Below are 21,808 nucleotides of genomic sequence, written 5' to 3'. Positions count from 1 at the left end.
AGCAAAGTTTGTATGAGAATGCAATAGAAAAGTAACACTCACCCATTACTTGTAAATAGAATCCACAGGTTGTTGTGCTTAGTGCTAGCTGTTAGCCACTCGTAGCGCTCATAGCTAAAATACATTACAAAGTTCTTACTCATCCGTATTAGTGAATCCAGGTTTGGTATGGATTATCAATTTTTAGTTATTTCTTTTTTTTATCCGTTAAAGAGCTTCTTGAAAAGGGCGATTTTGATAACCCTGCAATTAGGTCAAAGGGAATTGAAGCGGCCGCCATTTTGTAAATACCATGTTCATTTCACTGACGAATACAGGGGAAGCTCTTGCCTTACAGCAGGGCCTGTGGGACGACAGGTGGTTCCGTCAGTCAAAATTATTGGCTGATAATTCTGACTGACAGAACCTCAACCGATAATTCTGTCAGTCCTGCCAATTATGGCCTGTTGCGCGGCATTTTTGACAAAAGGGTAGCTGAATTTGTACAGCAAGTCCTGGGGCGGAGCAGCTCGCCAGATGCGTTTAGGCACTTTTTAAAAGTAGGAAATTAAAGCGAAAGTTCCATAATACCAATTAGCAACTGGTTTGTGGAATAAAAATGAAATTAAATATAATTAAAACATTTACACTTTTTCTTTTCAATTTTCTAGGGCTAGCAGTGAAGACACTGCTGGCCCTGACAGCCCACCACTGGTGATCCCCAATGGCAGAATGAAGAAAAACAACACAAACAGTCAAACACTAGAACATATTAATTCATAGCAGATTATGTGCTCTGAATTACAAGAAATACATAGCAAGAAATGGTTAGTAATAATAATGGTTAATACAAATCAGCAATTCTAAAAAGGAAGTCACAGCCATAAAAACATTTAATTCCCCAGTAGCTTGGTTGTTAATCATAACTCTATAGTTATGGTTAACTATAGTTATGCATTTAGTTCCATGCACAACACCCATCATTCATTATTGTGTCAGAGTAAAGTTTGGTGGAGATAAGAAAATGGTGTCGGGTTGCTTTTCAGGAGTTGGTTTCAGCTCTTTAGTTCCAGTGAAATGAATCCTTAGACCTTCAGCATACCAAGAGATCCCAGACAACAATGTGCTGCAGATTTTGTGGGAACAGTCTGGGGATGAACGCTTCCTGTTCCAACATCAGTGTCTGACCTTATGCTTTTAGTGAAGAGCCAAACCAAATGAGGACAGAAACCCATTGCTTTTTAATCTCATACCAACAGTTAGTTGTTTAATTTTGGTATTTTTCTATCTCCGACAACAGTCAGCATTCTCACAGAAAACACAGAAAAAACAAAGACCAGACATCCACGAATCCAAATATGTTATTTTCTGTAAAAACTGTACACTTAATCTCAAGATCACATCACTTTATTCAACTTGAGCAGCGCTCCCTTGTTTGTTTTTCAGCCTACCTGCAGCAACAGAAACCAACATATTGAAGTTTTGCCTACTGAATACCAATGTGATGTTCGATGATCTAATCAGTCCTAAACGCAGTACACCCCTGAGATAATCCTTTAAACTGCACTTTAATTGGGATGAAGCGTTCCAGTGTGGTCCTTTGGGACTAACGGGTAAATAAATGCTGGATCTTTAACATGTCGACGTCTGATCGCCACCTTCCTGGCTCTGAGCGGGAGCACTGCTGTCCTCAACGTCTGCCGCTTCATCTGGCTCAGGGCTGGCAGCCAGCGCCGATGCCCTCTGTGTGAGCCTCTCCAGAACCAAATCAGCAGTGCAGGAGAGGCTGTGCTGAAGAGATGAGCCACAACAACAGGTCAGAACCATAACATAGGAGACAACTGTTGTTTTCGCTCATGCAGCTTTGCTGGGGTTAAATAAGCGAGGGTGAGAAAGCTAAACGTTTGCGGTGTAAAGTCTGTCAAGGTGATCAATTCAAGGTGGAACAGAAGGACTTCCTTCATCTTTAAGAAATATTCCAATAAGCAAAAAGCAGATGTGTATTTTAGTAGAAATATGGTCAAACAGAAAAAAAAAAAAAAAAAAAAAAAAAAATTCAACTACTCTGCAATTTCTCTTTCCAGACAGTAGAGGTCAGCAGGTATCACTTGTGCAACAAGATATTTGACACTCAGTTCTATGGTCACGTGGAGCCTGACAGCAGAGAGAGACGGTGTCCTTGACAACAGTGTGCTACCTGTAGGATGTGCAGTCCTTTCAGAGTGAGGACAGCCAGCTCTCTCAACCCGTCCCCGGTCAGGTCGAGGTAGATGACGGACAGCAAGGGACTCTTGAAGCTCCGCCTCCACTGCAGCTGGAACTCTCCGTCTTGTCCGCTGCCTGCTGGCTGGAATTTGTAACAAAGAAGTTCCTGCAAGATAGAGACGGAGAGCTTTTTATTGGGAGCTTACTGTTCTTGTCTGGTGTATACAAGAGACGATAGCATGTCCTGTTTTATCTCGTACTGTTTGGATTAATCAGATATGACTTTGAATTCGTAATGTCAAAACATCATCCAAAAACAAAAGAGCTCTTTGATCTCATGACTCAAGCTTTTGACACAAGTGCTTTTGCAGTGCAGTGTGATCAGATGTAAATTCGATCGTCGTAGGTCTTCAAGAAATTTGCTTAATTCACTTATTTGCATTTCTAGCTTAGAGAAAAGTATACAGGTGGGATCACTTTGCAGTGAAATGGTCTCATGTATAAGACAACTACTCTTCAGACTGAGTTACAGCCATGATTTAAGCGCGACAGGAACGCAGTGGGTCAAGGGGTGGGGGGATGTCAGTTTGGCTGGGAGCAGGAAAGGAGGATGCAGAGCTTGCCGAACTTTGAGCTGAATGCGCTTCAATAATTCATCGTCTCCTTCCCTGAAGTTTTTTTTCCTTCTCAACAGTTCCTTTTAGATCACTGGTGATACATGGTTTATTATTAAAGCATCTCACTGTTGTGGTGGGGATGGTGTTGTCTACACAGAAGTTTATATGGTCGGTCACACACTCAGGCCTCTCTACATGTGGCTGGCACAGAGCGACCCGATCGGTAGCGTAAAAACATCCCCGCAGAGCTTCTTCAGCTTACTGAGACCATTTCTCATAGTTCTTCCTTTACTACATGTTGCCTCTAAAATAATTTGAGAAAACAAATTTGTGATCCGATTTGCCAACAGAAGGTCTGGGAACAGAGGTGCATGCATCCCTGACATTGTATAAAACAAATCAAACACATTATTTCTGGTATACTAGCTGAGAAAGTGTTGAAACACAAAGTATGGGAAAGTAAGGCCCAAAGTAAGGTGTGATTAAAATCGCCTGACATCACAAGCACTAATAATCCACCTCGTTTTCTGTTGCTACTTCTTTAGATCTTTTTCTTCTTGTATGTTTGGTAAGCCAAAGATCAGCAACGTGGAGTTTGCAATATCATCCTGCAGCCTCGTCTCAGTGAAACATCCTCCTGATACACTGCCTGGATGTTTGAAGTTAATCCATTTTCATACTGGAGGCCTCACATTCCCAATTATGAATTAATAGGAAGGTGAGATCTCCACTGTCTGCAGTGGCTTCGATATTTGAACCTCTTCCGCTTTGTTTCATGGCGTTGCACGTCACAACAACTGTCCAAAATAAAAAGTAGAAAAAAAAATCTTTCCAGCTGCTGAGTATCCAAAGTAAAATTAAAAAAATATATATATATTTTGAAAACTCGAATCAACCAAAAAATTGAGAGGAACATTTTTAAATGAGCAAATTACAAGGACTGCATGAGAGCCACTCCAATAAGCTGCCACCATGCGCGGCACTGTTCTAGAATTGCATATTGCTGATTAACCGTTCCAGTGTTCGAAATGGTTCTTCATCACTACAAGAACTATAATTCATAATTCAGTCAAGCTGTTTGCCTAAAGACATAAAGTAGGAGTCGGCACTTAAAATAAGCAGTTGGAAATTAAGAGAAAGGAGCAAAATAATCGTGGTTCTGGAATGACTGGACTTAATGGCCAGCAGAAGATCATCTCTCAGTCGTCAGTGGTTCTGACCTGTCCGTATGTTCCCAACAGCACCTCCTTCTGCCCATCAAAGTCCAGGTCAATGACCAGAGCACAGAGGACGGCATCCCACTGGTCGCTCCCTGAAAGACATGTGGAGCGCGACAAACCACACTCCTGGACGTCTCTGAGGAAACACATACCGGATTGTCTCAGTAAAACTGATGAGCTCAGGAAAAAAACAAAAAAAAAAACATCCCAAGCTTCCTGACACAAACCTGTAGACCACTGCCATCTCTATGGTGCTGGTTATCAGAAGGTTGTAGCCACCAAGTTCTTCTTCTGGGAGAAAAAATAAAATGAATAAATAAACAGCAACAACCCTGAGAAACGCTGTGGATTTAGCAGGACTAAGTCCATACTTCTCTCACTGCTGGCCTCACTGGACTTGGTTTGGCAGCTGAGTGGAAACAGAAGCACGGTGGAAATCGGGCTGTCAAACTGCACCCGCCATTTCTGCAGGACCTCTTATTGAAACACACAATAAAATACTCGTGAGCAACTGAGCACCCAGCTGCAGGTAGGTGCATCAGACTTGTAATGCTGCAAAGTAGCGATAATTATCTCAAGTGCAGCCAGACTAAATCAAACTGTGAAAGCCTTGGAATGACCAAAGCTAAATGTATAAATAAACACTTAGTGGAGCTGCCTAAAGTTTATATTATCTCATGTGTGTCTTTTAATAATCTGAGCAAAGGGGACAAATGAAGGATAAAGAAAAATACCTGGAGGATGAACAGTATAACTTTTTAAAAAATAATAATAAAGCAATTCACATAGGACCAACTTTCAGTTGAACATGCCTGATGCTGAAAAATGGTTTTGAAATCCATTTTAATTATCGTTCTTTACTGGTTGCCGTAGCTTCAACTGTAGAAATCAAAACTTAGAACATTGAGCTGTACTTCCACATGGTAATCAAAATAATTCTAAATATATTTTTCAATGCAAGGAGAGAGTACACAGCGAACACTATTGTCAGGTGTAAATGTAAAAGTGAAAATATTTAATAATAACACAAAGAATAATAATTTTTAAAAAAAGTTAACACTTTATTACAAATTAGCAAAGTACATATTCAGGTCTTCCAGGAAAATATTTCTCTCCTTTTGTCATGTCTGTGCCTTTCTAGTAGAGAGTCATGCAAATGTGAAGAAGAAGAAGAAGAAGAAGAAAAATACGAGTGCACACCGTTCATATTGCTGTTTTAGACTTGGGTATGTTTTCACCAACATATAATTAGTTCTATTTGTTTTGTAAATCAGATACCACACAGATTATAGCAGAGACACAACATGTGGATAGTGGATGTGTCCCTTTGTCTTCATGGCAGAGTGCTATTTGCAAAGTGCCTAAAGAAGCACATTAAGCAGGAGCTTGTTCTGCTGTAGATCCAGATAACAGAGTAATCCTTTGGGGTTATGATCTTTTTGCGCTTAAGTGATTCAGAGCTGCATGTTTCTGATCTGCATTTATGGCTCATTTCTTCTCACCTGGTCCGTTCTGGTTGACCAAAGCCAGTCCAATGCAGCCGTTCTGACAGCCATATGCCGAGAGCCGCTTTCCACCAGCTACACTCGCCATGTCCAACCACAACACACTGCGCAGAGGGAGAGAGCAGGGGAAAAAAAATAGTGAACACAAACACTCAAAGAGATGCATGAAGAAATCACTCGGTGACCAGAATCAGCTTGTTTTTAGCTTGGTTGTTAAGGCTGCAACATAGTAAGAGAGAGCAAGTCTTTCAGGAGAAAACAGGAAGGCAGTACCGTAAGGATGATCAGATTTATCATTCGCCGCTTTTATGGAAGCCTGATTTACTGTAAGAATCTCTATTTTCCACTCAAAACATACATATATACACAATAAGCAACATGACACATAAGTAGAAATGGAGGTGAGAGGCTCAGAATAACCAACTTGCTGGGCAGCTGCTGTAGTTCAGGGAACAGTTTCTCTACTGGTTGCTCTTCAAACTGGTGCAGGGAGGCGTTCTGTGGAGGAACCAGGAGTCAGGCTTCAACACGTACAGTCACGCTCAATAACTGCATTAGAACATGTGATCAGATGAGGCATGTTAGTCAGAAAATAACATCCTAAAAGTAGGTATCAAACATACTTTTCACTAAGGCTACACATCTGTATTAAAACTGTTTTTATAATTGGTCTGATGTAATATTCTCCTTGGCAACTGAACTGTTGTCCGAGTGCCAAGGAGAAGAAGCCCAACAGTTTTACTGTCACAAGTGGGAGTATTGCAGCTTTCGCGATAATGCTCCATAAAAAAAAAAAAAACAACTTTATTTGTAAATTGCTTTGGGTTTATCTAAAATGCAAAGATGCATCCTTTTTCAAGAAATGGGTCAAATTGGACCACTAAGCAAAAGTTTTCCAGTATGATCTGAAATCTGTGCCAACCTCCATGTACAGGTGGATCCTCTGGTCATGACCACTGAGTAGAAAAACCGTCTCCAGGCATTCATCAGGACACTGCACTCTGACAGAGAGAGAGAAAACACGCTCCCAATCAGACACCCAATCACAGAGCGTGAACTGAGTAGTAATAGCAAATTTCTATTTAGTCCAGTTCATGGACAGAAAAATGTGCTTAGGTGTAAATACAGTATCCTGACTTTAGTTAAAAAAAAAAAAAAAGTGTTACCATGGTAACTGAACCCATCACCTCCTGTCCCTTAGGGGGATAAACTCACTCTGTGTGGTAGAGCTGGAATGGGGTGAACTGCAGCTCCAGATTCAGACAGCTTTCTGCTCAGAGGAACACGTTCACATCAGTTCACGTCACCGCCAGGAAAAGTGTCGCTTTCATACGGACACAGCTTCACTCACGCGCGATGGACTCCAGGTTGAACTCAGAGCCGGGTTCATAGTCACAGTAGATGTTCAGGAAGGGCGTGGCTTTGTCACCGGAGTCCTGCAGTAGGTCAGATACAGGAACTGTTCAAACCACTGCGGCATTTTCTGACATGACCACTACAAACTTCAGAAGGTTTTATTAGGATGTGATGTAATAAACAAACATATAGTTGCATAATTGTGGAGAGAAAATGATAGGTGGTTGATTTTTTTTTATTACAAATAAAAATCTGGAAAGTGTGGCATGCATTTGTATTCTATGATGCCTTTTTAGGGCCACTATAAATAGAAAAAAAGGAGTAGTAACTTTCAAGCAAGCAGAAATTTTGAGAGTAATATCAGAAATATTCTAGTAACAAGGAAATTTCTGAGCTTCAAAAGTAGAAAATGTAGAAAAAAAATAACATTTTGAGATTAAAAGTCGAAAATAAAGTTACTTTATAGCAAATATAACTGAATTGTGATACTGAATCTTAGTATATATACACACAGATGTTTTGTGAAGTCCTCAGCTTTCCGTATTCTGAATACAGAGGAACACAACAGACAGCTCGGGGTGAAAGATGTATACCAATATTTCATACCTTTATGAAGGTGATCCCCACTACCAGGCCTCTTTTGGGCGAAGACTTGTTGAATGCATCAATTGATACGATTTCTGCATCAACTGCATAAAGAAGTTAGGACTCAGTCTGCTACATCAAGCAGCCATTAGCAGAACACACATGCTTCTTTAGTAATCCCAGTACCTGGTATGTAGGTGAACTGGACCTCCTTAGCCACCGGCCGGACTTTATGCTGCAGCTCCTGGTACCTGAAACACACCACCTTCCCTTTGAGAGTGGCTGCGAGCAGTTCCTGCTCCCCGGCCTGACACAGCCCGTAAATGTTGCTCTGCGACGGGAAGCGGTTGAAGCTGTCCTCCACGAAGGGGTAGGACTCCCGGAGCATCCTACAGGACAAAAACAAGCCCTTCAAATGCTAAAACATGGGCTTAATGGAGCCTGGTTGTTATGTTTCAGCTGTTCCTCAAATACAATCACAGAGAGTCAAGTGAGGTCACGGAAGACACATCACTTCCGGAGGATAATTTCAAAATAAAGCCGAAACGGCGGTCTAGCGAGAAGGACCTCGCTGCAGCAAACAGAATGGGACGAGGGCGGACCACTGTCAGATTCATACCTTATTGGGAAATGGGACCATTGCATTACGGAAGTGAAGGGGGCGCTATTTCCTATATTATCCGCGGCCTCCCGTTTTTATTTTCTTTACCTTAAGATGAAACTAGGCTATCAAGGTGGAAATTTTCCTTCGACTCTAAAATGATCAAATAAAACACATTCAGAGAATCACAATATCAACAATTTGTGCATGGAGTAAAACAGTTAGCAGTTATATGTTATCATTTAATTTGGTCAAGAGTAATTATTGCAGTGTCAATAAATGACTTTCTTAGTTGCTAGAGGAACACGATAAGCTCAGAGGTTCAAACTGATGAAAAAATGAGGATGGATGCTCTCTGCTAAGAAATTCTTTCTGTAGACTTTACGTTTTGATGATTTTTAAAAAAAAATAAGCGCCAGAAAGACTAGATTGGCACAGCTTTAAGGAACCGGTCTTCCTGATCTCTGTGCGGCTGCGCGCAGCAACTGTGTGGCGCTGCAAAACAAACAAACAAAAAATTAAAGCACAGAATAATAATGAAGCCTATGATTTCTACATATAAAAATCTGACTGTCACTACATACCCACTTATAAAAACTAAAATGGAAATAAAGTTAATTTATTCTAAAAATTTCTGCATGGTTCTTCTCGCATAATCTTTGTTCGCAGCAATGATGTATTTAATTGTCCTCAAAACCATCAGTTATTTATCCATGATGTTTTATATTTAGCAACTTATTTGCCCTTCAACTCTCCATTTATTGGAAGCAACTGATTCAATGAAATGTCTATAATACGACTGCAGACACAGATGTCAGCTGACCAAGCAGCAAATGAACTGGTATCTGGTGCCATCTTGTGTAAATTACAAGCAACTGCAACATAATGATACACTATGAATTTCTATTATCCCATGAATAACTAATTATATTCTAACAGCGAACTGGTCAAATGATCACCGTTTGTTACTTTGCAGTATATATGCACATTGCTTACAACTTTCATGAATATGAACTTTTTCCTGCCTGATCTATAAAGAGAGAGAGAGATCTTTATATATATATATATATATATATATATATATATATATATATATACACACACACACACACACACACACACACACACACATATATACTGTAAAAGAAGGATGAACGCATCCGACTGTTACCTATTGTATAATATCAACACTGCAGTGCAGTAGAAATCAAAGTTTTAGTTTAAAGAACACACCAGAAATCATTACATTATTGGTAACATCACTTTATTTATAAACCAGATACATGGGGGTGCGGGTCAAGTTTAGTACTGTGAATATACAAAATTAACAACTTATTGAAAACAAAACAAACAAAACAAAAAAAACAGCTGAAGTAAAAATTAATACAAACAGGAGAAGGTATAATTTAAGATAGATTTTGTAAAGCACATAAATCCTAGTTTTAGTCAACAGTGCTCCAACAGAACATGACGAAATAAGTGTGCCATCCATTGCAAAAAAACAATAGAAATGAAGGAGAGCGGATTAGTTGGAAGGGTGTGTGGTTGAGAAACACAGCTTGAGTGTGTAAGGATAAGGCCCACCTAGGAGACAGAAGGAAAACAACATTCAAGCTTCTCTGTCGAGTAGAACTGAACTGGAGAATGAAGAGAAAAGAGAACTTACTGGGATTTTTCATCTGGTAATGGTTTACCATAGCTAGCGCTTCCATGGCGTCGTTGATGGATTCCCACTCCAACAGCCCAGACGAACTGCGCTCACCTGTAAATGACAGGTGGATGGTTTGAAATCAGAGAAGAATTTCAAAACCCAGGGCTGGGTTTGAATTTCATTGCAAATAAATAATTTTATAGATAAAAGTCTTTACTCTCTGAGCTTCGCTGTGTTTTGTTTTCGTCTCTAGAAAATCAAGGTTAAAATAAGGAGCTGTAGCTGCGTTTCCATTAACCATATATATAATTGCTCAACTTGATATTTTGAAAATAAATTTGCTTAATAAAAATGAAAACACTGTAATTTCAGAAAAAAATCCCAATTTTTGCTAAAACATTTCGGTGCTAAGTTGAGGTGTGTTTTTTGGTCGCATCGAAATTGGTTTATTTCACAAAACTGCAATGGAAACACTTTTTACTAAAAGGATATTTATGTCTCAAAAACTGATCACTAATTAGTCTCTTGTCTATCGATATAACTTGCAAAAGAGGAAATGGGAGAAATGTTGACATTTAGAAGCAAAACAACAACAAAAAACACCGTTATCAAGGATCATGATGAAAACCAATACAGCAATAAAAAAGGAACACACACAGCAGGAAGAGATTAAATACTGAAATCTAACCCAGACCTACAGACAGCAACAATACTCACTCTTTCCAGTAAAGAGCTTAATACTCGTAGGACTTTTAATTCCCAGTTCCTCGCATATCTGGGAAGAGAAAGCAGACTCGGTTAGTGCGATACCTGCAGCGGTGACGTTAGCCTCGTTTTATTCGGCAGAGGGAGAACTCCTGTTTTGAGGTTTTTCTCACTTGGAAGAATGTCTCCTCTGTGATCTCCGGCTGGGCATTGAAGAAGTGCAGCACGTTGCTGGGGTGCTGGATTCGGTTTTTAGCCGCTTGCTCTGGGGAGGCGAAGCGGTTGTTCCGAGATCCGTGGAAGTCTTTAAAGCTGCTGGTGTTATCCTCCAACTGGTAACTCTGTCCTGGTACGATGGCCTGCTGCTTGGACACGCTGCAGGCAGAGAGAGAGGCATCGGCTCTTTCAACTCTTTGAAACTCTTAATCTGCGCTGCAGTGTGGAAATGTGTCTGGGCAGCAGCCTTTACCAAACATTGAGCTTCTGTCCAAACAGGAAGGTGTTGTTGAGGTGACTGATGGCTCGGTCCACAGAGTAGCAGTCTCCCATCTCTACCATCGCTGCTCCAGGTTTACTTTTCATGAACTTCACCTGAAGATGGAGAGAATAAAACCAAAAAGAAAAAGTTACAAAAATAAAAAGACAATAGTCATTTGCTGATTCTATGCTCAAGGTGAACTCTTGTCATAATGTAACCATCATGGTAATTGGAAAAATAATAATAATCTCCAAAATATGCTACACTTGAACATATTTTGCAGCAAGAATATTTTTGGCTTTCTCTTTAAAATAAATCCTTTTAGATAAAGTTATATTATTTACTCTGATTTTCTGTGACGCTGTAAAGATGTCTTACATTTTCATTAAGGGGCAGTGTTATGTATTTTAGAGGAACATGGTGCCATTTTATAACAAAATCAAGTAACTGTTAACTTCAGTTGTTACAAAAATGTTTATATATCAAATATGACTTAAAAGAAACGAGACTTTGTAATTTACTACCTTGAAATTGGGCCTCTGTCTCTTTAAATATTCCTGCTCTTTCTGACGCTCCACCTTTAGGATGTCATCACAACATCGCCCCTCTATTAACCTTCTGTCAATGTTTACACCAGCATTGCACTGAGAAGTAGTTTGTATAATAAACTCAGTAAATGCGCAGTTCCACCAGGTGTTTGCCAATTGCTGCTGGCTAGTCTGGAGGAGCTGAGTGGGTGGAGTCACAGAGAGGGGGAAGCTTGGAAACTGCAGCTCCGAGGAGGAGCTGTGCCTCGAAGGTGGCACTCAGTTCACCTAGGAGTTTTGCACAGCTGAATGGTTGCCACGGGAGATTAAGGAATTTCTCAAAAACGCATGAAACAATCAGGACAACACTCCAGGTACGTTTAAAAACCCCATAAATGCCCAGGAGGGTTTAAGCAGCATTACACTCACCCTCTCGATGTTGCCATAGAGACAAAAGATGTTAAAAACTCTGTCGGCATTGATCTTGGATGGCTCCAGGCCGTACACCATCAGGACAGGGGAGTCGGCGTGGGGGCCGTACTCGGGCGGAGGCGGCCCGTATCCTGCGCCGTAGCGCTGGCTCCCACGGCCCCGGCCCCCCATGCCCATCCCCATGCGATGAGGAGGAGGGGGGCCGTACGTGTCGTCGTTATAGCTATGATATCCTCCTTGTGGACCTCCTGTAGTACAGACGAAAAAGAAAACGTCAAAGGCAAAGTTTGACAGTGGGAACTATTGTTTTACACTTCATAATATGAATTTCTCAGAGACAAATACCATAATCAGGTGGGTGGTCTCCCAGGAGAGCGGGCTGCCTCTGGCGCTTGTTGGGGTTGGCGTTAGGATCTGAAAATGGTCAAAATGTTCCCATCAAACAACTTGTGCTGCATGCAGCACAGATGCTTCACTTGGCCTATCGCATGCTATGAGACGACTTAGTGAAGTGCATGCAACAGAGGAAGCTGACCTCTTAAAACAAATAAAATATAATAAAAGGTTTGGCAGGCTTCGTCTGTTCATTTAGGCTGAACATAATGGAGATTTTTTTATTTAGAAGTGGCCGTAGCTTTCAAAGCATTCACTAAATGGGGTCCTTAATCATCCCGATATAAACACAAACACACCTTGTGATATGTTCCAATTGCCTTCACCATCTGCATCTGTGCAAGTACACATACACATGTCAAATCCAAATACACAGCGTATTCAATTGGTAACACTAAACACACCAGAAAATGATATCAAAGCAACGCAGGCATGTGAACGTGACAGATCAGAAAGAGATCGTACGGCTCAGTGCCACAAGCGGCTCCTGCCATTTTATTAGAAACTAAAACAGCTTTTACAACCCGGATGAGACAGAAGGAAAACACACGAGAATTGAAAATAAAAAGCATCACATTCTTCAAAAATCAAACCCTGACATTTAGTCTGGAAAAAAAAAAAAAAAAAAAAATTACTAAAAACTTGTGACTTCATTTGGACTTGAGCTCTGACTTGAAAATTTAACACAATGGAGGAATGCCTGCCGCTTTAAGTTTAAGTTTAAACATCATTATATTCATAAAAATTTCTGACAAAAATTTGTAGTCATTTGTATTAAGAGGAGCATCTGTGTGTGTCAGTTAGACACAAATTTAAATTTGGCTGTATTATTTTCAAGCCACTTTATAGAAGAACTTTTCATCCCAAAAACTAACAGGAAAAAAACTATATATCATTACAAATTGATTAAAAAAAAAAGAATTGAGAAGTCAGGTTCTGATTTGGTTGCAAAACCTGAAAAGATTACAGATTGCTGCTTACATCAAAGTCTCAGGATGCTTTCTGCTAACCGTACAGCACTACACTAGACTTGAAATTGGGCCTCTGCCCCTTTAACAACTCTTCCACCTTCAGTATTTACCCATCAACCCTTTATCAAGATTGTTACCAGAGCTGCACTGAGAAGGAGCTCATATAATGGGTGTTTGCTGCTGAGAGTTCACAAATCTGGAGTAAATTTGACACAAAACTATAATGTCAATGTGGACCACAATCTCAGAGAGAATTAGAAAAAAGACAGTTCTGAAGACCAAAGTGGGTTTAGCCCCCTGCAATAACAAGGTACTAACAAAGAAGTGGGCCTACTGAAAACTATATCCATGCATGGTTTATGCGCTCTATACTTGGTCCGTACTTGCTTTGCTTCAATGTGGAGGTTATAGGAATGTGGTTGTGATGAGGTGCTGAGGAAGCCCAGTTTGCTTTCTTCACTTTCGGTTCTAGTCTTTTATCTTCCACTTGTCAATGCTCCACAGAGTCCCTGTGGAGTTCAGGTCCAGACAGTTTTCTGTCTAATCAGCAAAGGTGACAGCTTGGTGATTATGGCAGGTATAGATATATGTGGGCCAGTGCCATGTTCTGCTGGGAAATGACATTGCACTGTAAAGCTGGTCAGCAGCATTTCCTGGTAGATGACTGTGTTGACCGTGGACTTGATAAACCCCAGTGGACCACCACCACAGATGACATGGAACCTCAAACCATCCCTGACTGTGGAAACTTCAGGCAGCTTGCCTTCTGTACCTCTTCACTCTGCGATAATGATTTCTGAACTAAATCCAAAAAAAATGTGTATTTTCATCTGCAGAGAACTTTGGACCACTGAGCAACGATTCCGTTCTTCTCCTCCTTAGCCCTGATAAACTCTTCTGATGTTAAGACTTTTGTGTGGCTGTTGAATAATGCCTCCAGTGAATTTCCCCAAACCTCTTCAATGGGCTTTGCTTCAAACTTGAAGTTATCCCTGTTGCTTGTTCACCCTTTTCTACCTCCCTTTCCCTCTTTAATGAAGCTCTCCAAACAGCCAGTTTCTTCTGTGGCTCTTTCAGAGAGTTTGGTTTTCATTAGCTAGAAATCACAACACAAACAGAAGTAAACACTTGAAATATGTCACTCTATGAGTAATGAATTTTCACCTTTTGGATTCGGTTATAGAAATACATTTGGCTTTCAATAATATTCTAATTTATAAAGATGAACATAACTGAAATTAAAGACTTTGCAGATTACATTATAAGGGTTAAAATGTAAGTGGCAGTGCAATGGCATAATCAAAATTACCCAAGTAGAAAGTAAAGTTCTGCTTCAGCATGCTTCTAAATCAGTATCAACCGTTTCAACTACACAGCAGCTAATAACTTATTGTTAGATCCCAGGACTCCATTGAACAGATTGAAAAGTTAAAACAATAGTTCAGTTCAGATGTCAGAAATAAATGCATCACTTCCTTTTATCAAAGCAACATCATGAGAAATAACAGATGGTTCATGACTACCAGAGAATGTAGTCGAATGTAAAATAGAGTAGAAGCAGAATTCATGTAGTACATCATAAACATTGAACTATTAGATCATTCATTCATTCATTAAGTACTTACAGCACCACATAGGGAGCATAGGACACAGTGGGCAGGTAGGGGGCAGTCTTCAGCAAGGATGCTACCTTCCAACCTCTGACTCCAGCCTCAACTCAATCCTCCTCCTCAGTCTTTAGTTGCTTCTTTCCATCCTTGCATCCCACCTCCAGACCAAAAAGTGCATCCACGGGCTTCCAGTGTTGACTTTACAATCGGTGCCGCTGCGTATTCAAAGTTACCATTAGAGGCTCATTTCCATCTTACCGTGCTCTGATCACAAAGCAGGGCAAATGCGCCACTTTCAGAGTAGGCTGTCAGTCCACAGACACATTGAGCCAAACCTGCATCACACGGGAGGCATTAGAGGCGTCACTATGGGCCAGTGCAAAAAAAAAGAAAAAGAAAAAAAAACGCAGAAACAACATAAGAACAGCACAGAGAGGAGGGGAAAAAGGGGGAATAAGGAACAGGGGAAAACAGAACACCAGAGTCCATAACTGTGGAAAGCTTTGGAAAAGGATTTGGAATCTGTTTGCCTCAGTGCTTGTATGCTTGACAGGTGTCTGATGTTGTGTCTTCGTTAGGGCCCCACTGTGGGTATTTCTTCTCGTGTAAAAGTGGGTACTTGCTTTATTTATCTGCTTTGAAAGCTGTCACCTCTTGCAAAGTGAAAGCATTTAGTGCTTGATAATGAGTCGTCTGGAATATCTGCGTGAAGATGTGCTGTCGTGGCGGCTCGGCTGCGTGTTGCCTTGGATTCTCAGCTCGATGTGCGGTCGTGTGTTCGGCGGAGGGAGGTAGAGATGAGGTGTAGTGTCATTTGAGAGAGCAAACCGCCCCAGTATGTGTAGTCGTCTGTTCCCTGGCCGGACTGAGTGTGTCTGAAATCCTCTGTTGCTCCCTGTGCTTGTGTTTTGTTTTTTTTTTGTTTTAGTTTTTTTTTTTTTTCACAAAGAAACAAAAAAAAAAATCCAAGAGTGTGACTCCTGCCCCCATCATCAATGTGTTGTGACTCCTCAGGGGGTTTCTGGAGATGAAATGTGCTGCGCCAGTAACAGAGCTGCCGGAGGTGCTTATCAATCTATCAGCGTCGGACTGTGGTGGATATGCGAGGTGTTTTGTTTGGCGACCTGGGGAGTTATTTCTGTCCCTCTAAACTCAATACGTGGCGACTTTCCGCCACTGAAGGAGAAAAAAAAACAAAAAAACATGACATGACTCCCAGGTCGGCTGGTGAAGATGTGGATGATGATGGAGTACTGAGTTGAGGTTGTGTTCCAGTATTTGATGCCCCACTGTGCCCCATGTGTGCCATAGAGCATATCTGTTGTTGCTGATATGTCGGAGCTGTGAAGGTCGCTGTGTCTGCTTGCAAAGTCATGGGAAGCCTGTATGAGGTTATGGAGTAAGGACACAAGGAGTACCTCTGGGTTGTTAGGAAGCACAAAAAGTAGGACACAGTAAGAAACAGCTGAATGAGCCTCGCTATGTTCCTGTTTGAGTCAAAGCTGCTGACTATGAAAAACTGATACTTTTTTGGATTTTTTTGTCCTAAGAATTAAAAAAAAAAGGTAGATATGCAATTAATCCTATGAAAAAATAAAAGGAACTTGATTAATTTTCATTCTGATTATACATTTTTTTGAAGGGCAATTTTAAGTCCATTTTATCTGTGGTTTCTGTTGTTTGTGTTGTCTGTTTTCTTTTGGATACATAAAATATATTTCTTTTCCAGGTATTCTGTACAAAATTAAACTTTTGTTAGTCTTTGAGATGGATAACTTTCATCATTAAGCCTTTATGAATACATTACTTGAAAATGGTCTCAAAACAACATTACCATTTTTTTGCAATAATTTCTGGGACAATTTATCATCCAATACAATTTTTCATGATAAGCCTGCCAATAGATCAACAAAACTGATCTCCATCTCCTACAAAAGTTTTTCTTTCTCATGTCTTGTACAAACTGTACATTTTCTGTTAAAGGTCCCATGAAATACGTGGCCATGGATTCTAGTAATTAGAATTACTAACAGAGTTATTTGAGTGAGAATCTTATTTTATTTCAACATTGTATCAAACCAAGTTGAACCTTCTGATTCTGCTCAAACTTGAGAGCTGCAGTATCATTTCATGGGGCCTTTATTAATAAGTCTTACTTTCACTTTTTTACAAAATCTCCACTATGCTTGAAAGAATGCTACCAGGTGTGACGCTGCATTATGGTACCTGGATTAAAGTAAGCAAGGACGTGAGATAGTGCAGCTGTGACATGCTCTACAGGGACCGTGATCCTGTGTGACATGTGGTGCATCTTCTTCTACTGCTAGAATGGGTGCTCCATATTTTCCACATGCATGAGTCTAGAATGCACGCTGCCCCCAGGCAGCTCCTCATGCCCTTACTTTGCACCTGCTGTGTGGTGAGAAAATACATAAGGACTGACGGCGTCGTGGGAATACTGCCTTTGAGCACCGAGCTGTACTGCATGGTGAGACAATCCTTTGTGAACGAAGGCAATACCCCCCCGAGGCGGAGAACCCTCAACCGTCCTGTGTAGTGACATGAAAGAAGAAGAGGAAGAAAATAATGGAGAGGGATTGTTTGGGGAACACACGTTACCTTGGCCACTCAGGTTGGGGTTGGTGTAATCCCATGTGTCCTGGTCGTTCTTGAAGACGTTAAGGCGTGCGGGCTGTTGGACAGGAAGGAATAACAAACATGGACATCAGACATTGGGTTAGCGACTTGTTATTCACCATTTGCAAGAGGTAGTTGGGCAGCAACTGCGTTTCCATTATAAATGTGCGCAAAATTTTGGCAAAATGCTGTCAATGTCGAAAAAAATCCAAGTAGCAGTTGCAGTGTTTCCATTAAAATCGTACGTGAATATGTTTGCTTCACACGAAGAAAACATATTTATCGTTTGCTTTGTGTGAAGTAAACGATTATCTTGTTGTTTTTTTAACAACACGATAAGTTATTAAAAAACATGATCCTCTTACTACTTCCTGTCTTCTTCTTTGTGGTTTGCGGCAGCAGTAACATGCGGCTGGTAATCGCGCGAAGCAAAGAAAGTGTTTCCATTGCAGTTTTGCACAGTAATCCATTTTCAATGTGGCCAAAACACCACCATATCCTATCGCCATCACTTATTATCAACAAACAAGATCACTTTTTGAAATTGCTGTTTCCATTCAGCAAATGGAAACAGCAAAATGTCAAACTGCGCAATTATATGGTCAGTGGAAACGCAGCTCGTAACACACACATACCTTTGCATATTCAATTTTCAGAGTGCAACAGCCAGAATAGATGTCGGCTCCATTCAAAGAGGCTTTGGCCCTCTGGGCACTCTGGACCGAATCAAACATGGGACCTTCAAGTTAAGGCCTAAAGAGACGTTCAAATATGATGTAGAAACACGATGTTACCCTGCTGTGGAAAGTTTATAAAAGAATGTCGCCAAAAAAAAAAGTTGATGCTTGTAAAGGATATTCAACCATAGCCTGAACACCATTCTTTCTGAAGATCACGATCCTCTGTACAGGCCCGCAGTTGTTACAAATAGTGTAGAGGACATCCTGTAGGACACAAAACATGTTTAGGTAGTAAGGCTCTCATGATAAAAAACCTTAAGTGAGAAATCATTGTTGGCATGGAAACATGTTTTGGCATTATCTCATTTTCCCATCAGAACCAAACCTCTTGGTTGAAACACTTGGAACCCGGGGTGTGAATAATTTTAGGTTTAGTTGTAGGATTTCTCTGCCATTTTCTGACAGTTTTTTTTTTTTTTCAATCCCTGGACATTAAATCAAACATTTAGTAGAAATGGAACAACATGTAGTAAAAAGTTATAGAAATCCATCACAGCTCAACTGTGTGAAGTTATATACTACATGAACTATTATATGCAAAGGCATTTTCTATATATGGACATAAAATCCACGCATGAATTACGATACTACAGTTTAAATACCAAAAAGCATATACAAATGATTTTTAATTCAACTCTATTAAGGAATGTAAAAAGTCAAACTGAACTATTTCAAATGTATAAAAAAAAATCCAGATATTCACTTTCATTCTGCCAGTTCAGAAAGTTTTAGGAAACAAATAGTGGTGTGGGATTCAAAGGTAGAACTACAACAAACTGCTTTAAACAAGAAAGGAACAATAGAATATAATTCTTTTAACTCTGTTTTAATTGTGGATTACAAGTAAAAACAAGTTTGTGACTGACTGAATTTGTAAAGTTAAATAAAGTTGTAACTTGCCATACAGCACTAAATACTACTAAACCTCTGGGTGCAGGTTACCGTGGTGATGGGATAGATAGGGTTCAAGATTGTGAGCAGCAGCACGTTGTTGACGCTCCGAGTGTCGTCCGAGTCTCCCGGCCGAGAAATTTTCTGACTGGTGGAGTAGTTGATGAAGGCGGGGTGGGCTGCGATGTAAACCTGGTTTTCAGCTGCGTAAGTCACAGCGTTACAGGAGCCGTTCATGTCCTCATACTCCACCAGCGCCTGCCGCTTCTTGGGCATCATCACAACATAGCTGAAAGAAAAAGAAAATAAAAAGGCACTTACAATCTCTGTGGGAGTTTTGTTTCATCAACGTGTTAAAGCTTCAAACATCCCGTAAAGATAAGAACATATAAAGCTCTTAAGCTTGGAAGTAAGAAAACGTCCGTGGCTCCAGTTAATATGTAGGAACATCTATTGTTACCTAATTGTCCCAAACTCCTGTAGCGCCTCCACCAGGTCAGCCTCCATCACACCATCAACCAGTCCCCTGATGTGCACCACAGGAGACGGCAGCGGCTTGTGAGGGTCTTCATAATTTTCCTACAAAGGGAAAATAGTACTGATGAAAATCATCCAGCAGCCAAAATATGGAATCACCAGGTCACTGGGTGCAGGTCAGAAAGCTGCAATCCGTTTTGACAATTTTATTTAGAAAATTAAAGTTAACTACATGGCACAAAAACAATGTAGTTTTGTAATGTAAACAGATGCAAAATACCAACAGTTTTTTTCCCCTCACATTCATGTCAGCAGCAAAGCCTCAACATACTGCTGAAGCTTTGGGAATCCACTTAAGTGAAGAGTACTTTTTTTTTTATGTCAACAGTAGTTTTCAAATTAAATGATTTGATATGTGAACAGGTGCTTATTTAGCCACACAAAGTTTGATTTTTACACAAAACTAGGAAATAGCTGCTAATTAAATTTAAAATTTCAATTCTAATGTTTATGCTGAAAATGAAAATCTTTAAGAAGAACGTTCTCTGTTGCTGTTTCCATTTGTGAAAATATAGAACAAGGTTACAAAACTGAGCATAAGATTGAATAAAAGTTAGTCAATGTGCAACATTAATTAAAAGGTAGACATTTTATTTTAAAAATTAACATTTCAAAACAATACCAGATATTTTTTATTTTGAAATTATGAGTCTATTATTATAAATTCAAGGTATATAAAATACACCACAATGGCAACTTTTCAACAGTCTTCATTTTGCCCCACACACACATTAACTTGGTGTCATTTGGCAGTTATTTTATTGCTCTTTCCAGTGAAAACATCAACAAATTCCTCGTGTTTTGGTCGGAACTGTTTATTATAGAAGAGGAACAAGCCTGTCCAACAGACCCAAAGATGGTCGAACCAGAGCCAAATCAGTCAGCTGAGAACAAGAACCATTTTAGGGAATAAATCAGCATTATATTTTCAAAGCCTAAGTAACTTTGAGGCAACAATTTAGCTTTAAGAATAATTTTGAACTAAGTTCTAGATTCAGACTCGCTTTCCAAGGATCTGGCAGAATCCATTCATGTTAAAAACATGTAGGTTCACAATGCAACAACTGATTCTATGTACAAAACGATTAAAATGCATCCAGCGGATGTTTTAAATTATTAATGCTGTTTTTTGTATTGAAATTAAGTAGGTAGTAAATTAATTCATTCATTATGCATTGGATATAGAGATGTTTTTGTCTCAGAGGGATAATTTTTCCCACTTATTTGGTTCTGAAGCTTGTCCTAATTTGGCCAACATCTGACAAGCTTTTATTTTCATGAGCACTGACATTAGTCATTTCTTTGACGAGTCTTTCTTTGTCAATGAATATAATATTTAAGCTGTCCTGCTTCAACGCGATGTTTAAATGAAGCAGCTGAGCAGCTTTTCGGGCACGCGCCGATGTAAACTCCATTCCTATGTGTGAAGTAGCTAAGCAAGCTAACGCCTGCTAGCATTTTCGTTTTAGCTAGCGCCCGATTTATAACGTTTTTAATGCTCAATTACTTTCTAAGACAACGCAAAACTATAATAGTTCAGCTCATTGATGCATTCGCTTCAAAGGCAACGATGAAAACCCACCGTTGTCATTCCGCCTTCTTCAGTTTTCTGTCTTTTTGTCGCTCTGCCGCCTTCGCCGTAGTATCGGGACGCAGCAGCAGCCATGTTGTCCTGTCCACTTTACCGGGCTGGTGCTGCATTTCAGTGGTGTTAAGAAAATAAACGTTCTACCAAACGTTTGGTTTTATTCTTCAACCAGAATTGACCCTGGAATAATTAAACAATGTTTTCTCATGGTGTTTAGATTCCACCTTTGTCAAAGAATGTTTGTATTCATCTTAGCAGCATTTTAAATGATGTGACACTTCTAAAAGGTGCCTGTTAAAAAGCTCATACTGATCAGTGAACGCAACAGAACTGTGTTACATTGAGCGCTGAATTCCCATTGGCTACCTTGCACTGTCAATGAGTGGACGCGAAGCCAGAAGGGTGTGCACCATTTGTCAACCGGGAAGGCAATCAGGACTCTTTCAAACGGTGCATAAGCCGGGTGTTGATTTCTTCAAATGTACTAACAAGAGTAAGGTACCCGTTCTCTTACCATGTCACTGCCATAAACATACATTTTGGGTGCCAAATATGTCTTTAATAGTGAAGAAAGCCGCTT

At 40.1% G+C, this 21,808-nt stretch overlaps 2 protein-coding genes across 5 annotated transcripts; both read right to left on the bottom strand.

The window, feature by feature from the left end:
- Nucleotides 1–1,197: 1,197 nt before the first annotated feature.
- On the bottom strand, nt 1,198–7,986 carry kptn (kaptin (actin binding protein)). 3 transcript variants are annotated; one of them, XM_088012321.1, is made up of 12 exons: nt 7,654–7,984; nt 7,489–7,571; nt 6,878–6,962; nt 6,742–6,796; nt 6,449–6,527; nt 5,951–6,024; nt 5,524–5,630; nt 4,402–4,497; nt 4,249–4,312; nt 4,022–4,157; nt 2,177–2,350; nt 1,198–1,770 (listed from the first exon to the last, which is right to left on the bottom strand). In XM_088012321.1, the coding sequence occupies exons 1-12, from the start codon at nt 7,853–7,855 to the stop codon at nt 1,612–1,614; spliced, it is 1,314 nt and encodes a 437-aa protein (XP_087868447.1). In that variant the 5' UTR covers nt 7,856–7,984; the 3' UTR covers nt 1,198–1,611. The 3 variants fall into 3 exon arrangements, with proteins under 3 accessions (XP_087868447.1, XP_014841907.2, XP_087868448.1); XM_014986421.2 differs by having other exon boundaries at nt 4,393–4,497; nt 7,654–7,983; XM_088012322.1 differs by having other exon boundaries at nt 1,608–1,765; nt 4,393–4,497; nt 7,654–7,986.
- Nucleotides 7,987–9,315: 1,329 nt separating this feature from the next.
- On the bottom strand, nt 9,316–21,539 carry hnrnpl (heterogeneous nuclear ribonucleoprotein L). Of its 2 annotated transcripts, XM_014986418.2 has the most exons (14): nt 21,223–21,539; nt 19,564–19,682; nt 19,155–19,392; nt 18,331–18,416; nt 18,108–18,204; nt 17,455–17,527; nt 12,554–12,589; nt 12,207–12,275; nt 11,859–12,109; nt 10,894–11,015; nt 10,598–10,799; nt 10,437–10,494; nt 9,735–9,830; nt 9,316–9,652 (listed from the first exon to the last, which is right to left on the bottom strand). In XM_014986418.2, exons 1-14 carry the CDS (start codon nt 21,304–21,306, stop codon nt 9,594–9,596), a joined length of 1,590 nt encoding a protein of 529 aa, XP_014841904.1. In that variant the 5' UTR covers nt 21,307–21,539; the 3' UTR covers nt 9,316–9,593. The 2 variants fall into 2 exon arrangements, with proteins under 2 accessions (XP_014841904.1, XP_014841905.1); XM_014986419.2 differs by lacking the exon at nt 12,554–12,589.
- Between the last annotated feature and the right edge of the window lie 269 nt (nt 21,540–21,808).

This window comes from Poecilia mexicana, unplaced genomic scaffold (genome assembly GCF_051168715.1).
Source record: "Poecilia mexicana isolate PSO_F unplaced genomic scaffold, ASM5116871v1 scaffold_14, whole genome shotgun sequence".
Taxonomy (NCBI): domain Eukaryota; kingdom Metazoa; phylum Chordata; class Actinopteri; order Cyprinodontiformes; family Poeciliidae; genus Poecilia; species Poecilia mexicana.
This window is presented reverse-complemented; position numbering and strand designations above follow the sequence as displayed.

Excerpts from the sequence above, each read along its gene's own strand:
- hnrnpl (XM_014986418.2), bottom strand. The coding sequence starts at position 21,306 with ATGGCTGCTGCTGCGTCCCGATACTACGGCGAAGGCGGCAGAGCGACA. Across the intron at positions 19,393-19,563 it reads CAGGAGTTTGGGACAATTAG|CTATGTTGTGATGATGCCCA; the intron begins GTAACAATAGAT and ends TTTTTCTTTCAG. Across the intron at positions 12,590-17,454 it reads CCCCAACCTGAGTGGCCAAG|ATGCAGATGGTGAAGGCAAT; the intron begins GTAACGTGTGTT and ends GTACTTGCACAG.
- kptn (XM_014986421.2), bottom strand. The coding sequence starts at position 7,855 with ATGCTCCGGGAGTCCTACCCCTTCGTGGAGGACAGCTTCAACCGCTTC. Across the intron at positions 6,025-6,448 it reads GGATCCACCTGTACATGGAG|AACGCCTCCCTGCACCAGTT; the intron begins GTTGGCACAGAT and ends GTTCCTCCACAG. Across the intron at positions 2,351-4,021 it reads TGTTGGGAACATACGGACAG|GAACTTCTTTGTTACAAATT; the intron begins GTCAGAACCACT and ends TCTATCTTGCAG.